Here is a 9,320-nt window from a genome sequence, read left to right as displayed (position 1 = left end):
TATGGAAAGTCCATAATTAATTTTCTTTTTAGGATATTAGAGGCCTCCTATGATTGCCCACAGACAAAAGCCTGATTAGGACGAGAAAGGACCTTTTAGGCAGCCATTTCGTTTTTCATCACAGATGTGAAGGCATAAGTTTGGCATTGACTTTTGTTCTCTAATGCCATTGTCAAGTTTGGCTGTTTAATGTGCTCACTATCTCCTGTCTCCTTTGAATGAATAAAAGGCTATTTTACTACATCATTATCAGGAAAGACTGAGAGTGAATGCATCTGGTGCCACAGTGAATGCCAGCATGTAAAGGAAATATGAAGCTCATGAAACTGACAAAGTGACACAGGGTCATCTAAATTGGAATGAGGCTTAAATTAGGAGTAACTTGGTTTTAACATTCAGAGTGTTGTATTGAGGTGTGCTGAACTGACCTTGTTCTGTCCCCTTCAACCTGTCATTTCCTAAATGTGTCTCTAGATATTCAGCTATAATTCCCATAATTCCCATCCAGTCTAGTTGGATGAGGCAGTATAATTTGTGATTACAAGTGTCTTAGGACCTATTGTTGGGAAAGGATGCAAAATATTTTATGCAGTGCATGTTTTATTCCAGCGACCTAACGCCCAAAAACCCAGACGCAAAATAGTCTCAGACCAATAGTCAAGGTAAACAGAAAATCTTTACTCTCTTAACTTTGCAGAGATTAAACAAAACTGGCCATGCTGCACATAATCAGCAGTGCAACATATTTACAGTCTTTGTAATATGCATAAAATAAAGCACCTTCTAAGCAGCAAATGGAAAATCAAAACAACCTGAAGTAAATAGCTATTTCACCATCAGCATCTCCTGCTGGTACTTCACACAAGTGAAACAGAACTCCAGCAGCAGCCCACCAGAAATACAGCACCCACCACACTGTATTCAAAAAACTCAGTTATAGCTCCTTGGGCATGGCACAACATTGCTGCTTGACCTACTTAGTCAGCTGAACCAGATAATTACAAACAATAAGGTTTTTATTCACACACATCCTTGTGTCCTGCAAGGACTTACCGTAACAAAATACACATGCTCCTTCAAACAGGTATTTTAAATATGGTAAATGCCTGGTATACTATAAACATAATGAAATGCTCAGAGTCTTGGTCTGGCACTCGGGAAATCTTCCCTGGACAACAAAACTCCCTGGATGATCTTGAACCACTTTCACCTTCAGCGTGAAGTATGTTGTTATAGTGAAGATAAAGACGTAAAGTAGAGAGCTACATACTCTATGAACTGGAGGTAAAATATATAAACAAAATGAATAATAAAAAGAACATGATAAAAAGCAAGAATAAAATAAATTAGAGGCAATAATATAGTTGACAGCGTAATGCCAAGAGTAGGAACCAAGTTATCAACCAAAGCTTGATCTAACTCCATTCTATTTAAGTTGAGGATTGAGACCCACTTCCTCAGTACCATCAACTCTCTGTCTTTGCAATTTTCGCTTTTGCAAATGTGATTATTCACAAGTTTTTAGCTGCTGTTTAACTAACTCCACTTCATCTTCCCAGTCTGTCTCCTGGCCCATCACCATCTTTCCAACAGCACCAATCCTTAGACTTCCCCATCTTCCCATCTAAATTCATCAAGATTTTAAACTGCTTCCTCCATTCGCTCTTCTCTACCTTCCCATCGAAGCAACAACTGAGCAGTTTACAAGTAAACAAATACAGTATGAAGATAGAATATAAACCAGTATAAACTAGACAAAACTAAAATATAGTTAAATCCTAGCTTCAGAACTAATTAACAGTTAAATATTTTCTACAGCAGTGTTTCTCAACCTGGGGGTCGGGACCCCTGAGGGGGTTGTGAGGAGGTGTCAGGGGGGTCACCAAAGGGCATAGGAAAACACAGTATTTTCTGTAGGTCATGGGGGTTCTGTGTGGGAAGTTTGGCCCAATTTTATCGTTGGTGGGGTTCAGAATGCTCATTGATTGTAGGTGAACTATAAATCCCAGTAACTACAATTCCCAAATGTCAAGGTCTATTTTCCCCAAACTCCACCAGTGTTCGCATTTGGGCATATTGGGTATTAGTGCCAAATGTGGTCCAGTGAATGAAAATATATCCTGCTTATCAGATATTTACATTACAATTCATAACAGGAGCAAAATGACAGTTCTGAAGTAGCAACGAAAATAATTTTATGGTTGAGGGTCACCATAACAGGAGGAACTGTATTAAGGGGTCATAGCATTACAAAGGTTGAGAAACACTGTTCTACAGATTGTGACAAAAGGTTTGGACTACAATGTTACATACAGTTCCTTTCTTGGGCATTTCTCTTGACTCAACATGTGTCTTTATTATCATTATTATCATTAATGCTGTTGTTAGCTGTATTCATATCTTTTTCCAAAAACGAAGCTCAATGTGGCTTATAAATTGAAGTGCATAAAATATAGCTTAAAACATAGAAATGACTATTACAACGAATAATTTTAATATTAAATATTAGATTTTTAAAAGTTCAAAAACAGTACAATAAACCACAGATGTATGTAAAGCCATTATCTTGGAGGGTAGGGAGGCAGAAGTTTAGTATGATAACCAAAATAAGCAAAGGTCTAAATGCCTTGGAGGCACCAGATTGTGTCTGATTTTGAAAGCTAAACAAGATCAGACCTGGTTGGTAGGTAGATTAGGGTTGTGTGAGGGTCTGTTTTTGAAAACGGGCTCCGGCTGTTTTGGTCCTTTTGGCCAGTTGTAATGGCACAAGCTCCACTGCTATTTTTTTCCGGTGGCAACAGACCACATGGCTGCCAAAAATGACTGCTTTCAGCTACACATGGAAAGCGGCTTGAAAGGAGAAATAGCAGGTCTCCTCTAAACAAATGCTATGAAATTCATGGGGTCCTCATAGGTTGAAAGTATACTTTCCAACATTTCACAGATGAAAATCGGATACATGTAGCCAAACAACATCAGGGTGTAGTCAACTTGGGAAGACTTAATAATGACATAAGTGAAGACAGACTGCGGCATTTTGCTTTTGCCAGAGTCTCATGGAAAGGGCAAGATTCCAGGGCTCCCCCTAAAATAAGTTAACTGAGTGCAAATTACTTTAACACTTTGAAACCAGCTTGCAGCAACCAAAGTTGAGGATGAGCAGAGAGAAATTTTGACCTTTTAAAAGCAGCTGGAAAAGTGAGCAACAGAGGATAAATCGGCAAAAATCCCTACCAGACAGAGAGGGGAGGGAACAGGCAACTTCAAGGTTCATAAAGTCTTGATGTCTCATCCTGTGCCCTCCTTTTCTCACTTTTTGGCACCAGAAGGTTACACAACAATTTACTGACATTGCTCAGCAGTGAGTGTTGTTACTACTGGACTAATAGTAACACAGCAATGTGCAATGTTCACATTTCTCTATGGCAGCTTTCCCCTACTCAGCAACCCCCAGCTGTGTTGGAGTACGATTCTCATAATCTTCAGCCAGCATCACTTGGAAAGACTACTGTACAGATGAATAGAAAACTGAGGGATAACATTTTTACAAAAACAATGCTGAGCTTTCTGTTTGTGACAGTGACACATTCATACATCCCACCTCTGGCGCAGCAATCTGGAATATCATGTTGTGCCTATATTGGGAAAAAAATTTACTGCACCAAATGACTTTTCCCTCAGCTAATAGGTTGACTTCCCGCAGAATGTGAGACTTTGTATTCAAAGTATGGACTGAAAAGCTTGATTTGCAAGAAGTGGTTTTTAGGTTCACAGAAAGGGAATGCTGAGGCATTAAATGGCTCTTCCGCTAGAAAATGTTAGAAATTTGCCCAATATAATCAGAACTGTAGCCATATTTTAAGGCTTCAGACAGATTATGTCCACTAGATCACATTAAAATGTTCAGATATTTAACATTAATTGCCAGTGGGATTTAAGAAAGTTTTATATTTTTAATAAAGCAAGAAAAACATGCCAAGAGTTTGTCTTTCAATGCTTTCTTTTTTCCTTGAGGAGCTTTTGCTTGTCTGAAACATTTATACCAGGAAGTATTATGAAGCAGCAACAAACATAATATATATGTAGGCAAAATATACCTTTTTGTCAGCTCACGATGGCTAGGCTCAATGAAGACAGGAGACTTGCATCATGTCAATCAAAGAACTTTACTGTCAGATACTGTAACATATAAAAGCCGGAATTGCTAGATGGCTGCAGGCCACCCCTTATATACCCTCCTACACATTTGAAACATACATTCCCGCCAACCACCAAACTCCCGCCAAAGCTTCCCGCCACCAAGTGAACTGCTGTACTCCAAGGCCACCACCTGCAGTGTCGTTATCAGTTAGGAGTGTCAGGAGTCTAGTTTTCGGCGCCGAAATCAGGGCTACGGAAACTGGATCCTGACATGACGTCCTCCTCCTCTTCTTCCTCCTGAAAGGGAAACGGAACATATATCTAATCGTTTTCCGGGTCGAGGGGCCCCAAATATTTTTTTAACAGTCCACAGTGGAATACCGGGTGTATTTTTCCCAAATCTTTTGGTAGCTTCAATCTATATGTGACCTCGTTTATTTGATTAATGATTCTGAATGGGCCTATATATCGTGGTGTGAGCTTCTTCGATGGTGTGTTAAGTTTGATGTTTTTTGTTGACAGCCATACCAATTCTCCTTCTTCTAGTTTGTCTCCCTCCCTCCTTTTGCGATCTGCGAACAGCTTATGTTGTTTTTGTGCTTCTCGCAATGCTTTTACCACCTTTACCCAGTTATCTCTCATTTGCTGGGCCCAACCCTCCCCTCTTTCTTGTTCTCCCTCCGGCCATTCTGGGAGTCTAGGAAGGGGGGCTACTTCTTGGCCATAAATTATTTTGAAAGGCGACTCCCGGGTTGTGGAATGTGGGGCTGAATTGTATGCTAGCTCTGCGAAGGGGAGGATATCTACCCAGTTGGTTTGCTGTTGGTTTACGTATGTTCTGAGGAATGTCCCGAGAGTTTGTTGAGTTCGTTCCACCCCCCCGTTCGTCATGGGATGGAAAGCCGAGCTCAATGTCCTCTCAGCTCCTAGTAACCTCATGAACTCTTTCCAAAACCTCGCAGTAAATTGGACTCCCCTGTCACTAATGACTTGGTCCGGACACCCATGTAATTTGTAAATGTGTTTAACGAACAATTCTGCTAGTTTTTCCGCGGACGGAAGTTTTGGGAGTGCAATAAAATGTACATTTTTTGAGAATAGATCTAGGACGGTCCAAACGTAACGTTGCCCCTTACTTGGTGGAAGTTCCCCAACAAAATCAAACGCAATCGAACTCCACGGTCTCGTAGGCTCGGTTACTTTTTGCAAAAATCCTACAGGTTTCTGTGTGGAGGCTTTGCTCTTAGCGCACGTTTCGCAGTGTGAGATATACGATTTAGTGTTACTTCTCATTCCTGGCCACCAACATTGCCTTGCCAGCAATTTTGTTGTTTTGGTGACCCCAAAATGGCCTGCACTTTTATTATCATGACATCTCTTTAACATTTTCCCCCTCAATGATTCCGGAATGTACAGTTTTCTATTCACAAACACCAGTCCACCCTTCCATTCCACCTTTTCCTCATTATCTTTTAACCATTCGTCTTTTTTATATGCCTGTTTCAACTCTTCTTCCCAACTCTCTCCCCCTCCACCTTCTACTCCCACTATCTCTCGATTGCGCTCAGCTTGGGCTCTAGTTACTACGGCCATGTTTCCCCTTTGGACCGATATGAGGCTCTCAGCGGCTCGTTCTTTTTCTCCCTCTTGTCGGGGCATACGTGACAGCGTGTCTGCGAGGACGTTTCTTTTTCCTTGATGAAACTTTAATTCAAATTGGAAACGTGAGAAATATTGAGCCCATCTGATTTGTTTGGCCGACAATTTACGGGGGGATGTGAGATACTGGAGGTTTCTGTGATCAGTCCAAACTTCAAATGGGGTGCCGCTCCCTTCTAGCAAGTGTCTCCAACACTCTAATGCTTTCATAATAGCCAGAGCTTCCTTCTCCCAGATAGGCCAATTTCGTTCTGTTTCGGTAAACTTTTTGGATAGGAACCCACAAGGTCTCAAGGCTCCTTCAGAGTCTCTTTGCATGAGCGCTGCCCCATATGCCCAATCTGAGGCGTCGCAATGGAGTACGAACTGTTTGGCCATATCTGGGTGGGTTAGAAGTGGTTCCTCAGTGAATCTCTGCTTAAGTTGGTCGAATGCTTTCTGACATTCGTCTGACCACACTAACTTTGCCCCCGGGGATCGTGTCTTAGCTGTTTCTCCCTTCCCTTTTGTTTTGAGCAGTTCCGTAAGGGGTAATGTCAGCTGGGCAAAATCTTTTATGAAGGACCTATAGAAATTTGCAAATCCCAGGAATGACTGCAATTGTTTTCGTGTGGTAGGTGGCTCCCAGACCCTCACATCCTCTACTTTTGTAGGGTCCATCGCAATCCCTTTGTGGGATATTCTGTATCCCAAGAAATCAATCTGCCTCTTATTAAATTCGCATTTGGCTAGTTTGGCGAACAATTTTGCCTCCCTTAGCCTTTGTAACACATCTCTCACCAGCTGGCAATGCTCCAATTCATTCTTATTAAAAATTATTACATCATCTATAAAACAAAACACACCCCGGTACAACAAGGGGTGTAGCACTTCATTTATCATTTGCATGAATGCCCCTCCCCCGCCTTTTAGCCCGTAGGGACACACGGAAAATTGGAATAATCCCATTGCGGTGGAAAAAGCCGTTTTCCATTTGTCCTCTGGCTTGATTCTGATTTTGTGGTAAGCCTCCACCAAGTCCAGCTTTGTAAATATCCTCCCTTCCGACAGTCTAGATAGTAGGTCTTTGGTTAATGGTAAAGGGTAACAAGTGGTAGTGCTCACCGCATTTAACCCTCTATAGTCTACACACAAGCGCAATGACCCATCCTTCTTCCGTCTAAACAGTACGGGGGCCCCGAGGGGGGAGTCCGAAGGTTCAATGAATCCTCGCGCTAGATTCTTGTCTATGTATTGTTTCAGTTCCTCCATTTCCCTAGCCGACATTGGGTATATTTTTGCTTTTGGAAGCGTTGCCCCTTTATTAATTTCAATTTTAACCTCAACCCTTCTTTTTGGGGGTAGTTTGTCGGCCTCCTTTTCATCAAAGACATCGGCAAAGTCTCTATATTGTGGTGGAATGTTCTGTACCCACTCTTCTGATGCGTTTTCCTCACATCTGCCACCCATCTTTGGTTGTGAGAAGCTTAGGCTCCTCTCCTCCCAGTTTACTTGGGGGTTTGCTCCTTGTAACCATGGCATTCCCAAGATTACATGGTAGTTCGCTAATGGGGCCACCACAAATGCTACTTCGCCTTCCCAATCGCCTACTTTGCATTTCACTCCTCCGACCCCATATTTAGCTGGGGCTCCAGAAGCTACTGACCCATCTAGTTGGGTAAATGCTATGGGGGTTTGCAAAGCTATAGTCTTACATTTTAGCTCTTCCGCTAGTTCAGGGGTCATGATATTTCTAGAACATCCGCAGTCTATGAAAGCTTTGCAACTGGCCCATTTATCTAATCCCTCTAGTCTTATGGGGAAGATGAGCATCCCATTGCTTTGACTCACCAAAGATCCCTTAATGTTCTCATGCAGGGAGCATTCTTCTGCTTTCCTCCCAGCCATCGGTTTAGGTATCGGCCGTGATGGATCCCCTCCCTTCCGCTGCCAGCATGCAGCTGCTCGGTGGCCGACACGGCCGCAGACATAACATCCGGTTTGTCGGCTTTTCTCTCTGCTCGCTGGCTCCTTCTTTGGCGGCTCTCCAGATGGCTTCTTGTCCTCTCTCCTCTGCGGTCTGGATGTTATGGTAGTTCCTCGGTGTCGCTCGATTTGGCTCAATGTTGTCTCCACTCGTCCGGCTAGTTGGATCCAGCCCTGGACCGTCCCTGGATCGTCGCGATGTAGAGCCCATGTCAGCAGCTCCTTCCTCAGACCTTCCTTGAAGATTTCCACTTTAGTCTGGGCAGACCAATCTGGGACCCGTTCAGCCAGCATCTGGAATTCCTCAGCGAATTCCGATACGCTCCTTTGCCCTTGTGTAATCGTTCTTAGCTTGTCTCTTGCTTTGATGCGTTCAAGGGGGTCTCGGAAGCGTGCTTCTAGTGCAGCCAGGAATGCTCTCACCGACCCTAGGCATGGGTCGTGTCGAGCGTGCAGTTGCACGTACCAGCTTGCTGCGCCTCCCCTTAACGCTGCTCCCACCATTCTCACTCGGCTGGCTTCCGACCTGAAGGTATGTGCATTATCTTCCAGATATCCTCTTACCAGTGTCAGGAAGAAGTCAAGGTCTTCAGGCTTCCCTCCAAATTCGGCACGTAGATCCTCCCTCCTCTGTTGCAAAGGCTGGAATTGCATTCCTTGTGTGCCTGCTTGCATCATTCCTACTGGGGTTGCGGCCTGCCCGAATGGTGCCTCTAATTGCCCTGCTCCGCGTCCTGCTCCGGTTCTCATGGGAAGGGGTTGCGGGGTTATCGTCACTCCTCGGGCCGGACCGTCTCCTCCTGCGTTTGATGTCGCTTGGGTTTTGCGTCTCGCTCCCAGGATCTGGTTGCTCCCTGTGCTGGTATCCCACGGGGATTCCGTGCGGGGTGGTTGTTCCTCCAGCAGAGGGGCCAGGCGCTCCATTAGTCGGGACATCACGGATAGCGTGGTTTCCATGGCAGCCACTCTCTCTTCTAGGTATCCCTGCCTCTGGGGAGAGTTAAAGTCCATGTCGCTGCTGCCTCCCCCTGCGATCTCCCTCGCTCGCCTTTGGGTGACTCCGTTAGGGTTAGCGAACGCTGTTGATGAAGCGAGTGCAGTCACTCTTTCGAGTTCCGCTTCAGCCTCACCCAGGAGCGATGTTGGTTTTCCTCCCATCGCCCCGAGGACGGTGTCTTCTTCCTCCTCTGCAGGGGATTCGTTCCCTTCGTCCATCATACCACCTCACTGCAGTTGCAGGACGGTGCTAGGAATTCCGGCTTAATGTCAGCTCACGATGGCTAGGCTCAATGAAGACAGGAGACTTGCATCATGTCAATCAAAGAACTTTACTGTCAGATACTGTAACATATAAAAGCCGGAATTGCTAGATGGCTGCAGGCCACCCCTTATATACCCTCCTACACATTTGAAACATACATTCCCGCCAACCACCAAACTCCCGCCAAAGCTTCCCGCCACCAAGTGAACTGCTGTACTCCAAGGCCACCACCTGCAGTGTCGTTATCAGTTAGGAGTGTCAGGAGTCTAGTTTTCGGCGCCGAAATCAGGGCTAC

The 9,320-nt window shown here is 44.3% G+C and overlaps 1 protein-coding gene across 1 annotated transcript; it reads right to left on the bottom strand.

Annotated features, from left to right (window-relative positions):
- Nucleotides 1-4,147: 4,147 nt before the first annotated feature.
- Nucleotides 4,148-9,107, bottom strand: LOC137096957 (uncharacterized). Its single transcript, XM_067467755.1, has 2 exons — nt 7,630-9,107; nt 4,148-4,437 (listed from the first exon to the last, which is right to left on the bottom strand). Exons 1-2 carry the CDS (start codon nt 8,980-8,982, stop codon nt 4,366-4,368), a joined length of 1,425 nt encoding a protein of 474 aa, XP_067323856.1. The 5' UTR covers nt 8,983-9,107; the 3' UTR covers nt 4,148-4,365.
- Nucleotides 9,108-9,320: the final 213 nt, after the last annotated feature.

This window comes from Anolis sagrei, chromosome 1, assembly GCF_037176765.1.
Source record: "Anolis sagrei isolate rAnoSag1 chromosome 1, rAnoSag1.mat, whole genome shotgun sequence".
Taxonomy (NCBI): domain Eukaryota; kingdom Metazoa; phylum Chordata; class Lepidosauria; order Squamata; family Dactyloidae; genus Anolis; species Anolis sagrei.
The sequence above is the reverse complement of the archived record's forward strand: the minus strand, read 5'-3'. Positions and strand labels throughout refer to the sequence as shown.

Bases quoted from the DNA above. Each gene is read 5' to 3' on its own strand.
- LOC137096957 (XM_067467755.1), bottom strand. From the start codon at position 8,982: ATGATGGACGAAGGGAACGAATCCCCTGCAGAGGAGGAAGAAGACACC. The intron at 4,438-7,629 runs GTGAGTCAAAGC...TTTCCCTTTCAG, and splicing joins AGAACATTAAGGGATCTTTG to GAGGAAGAAGAGGAGGAGGA.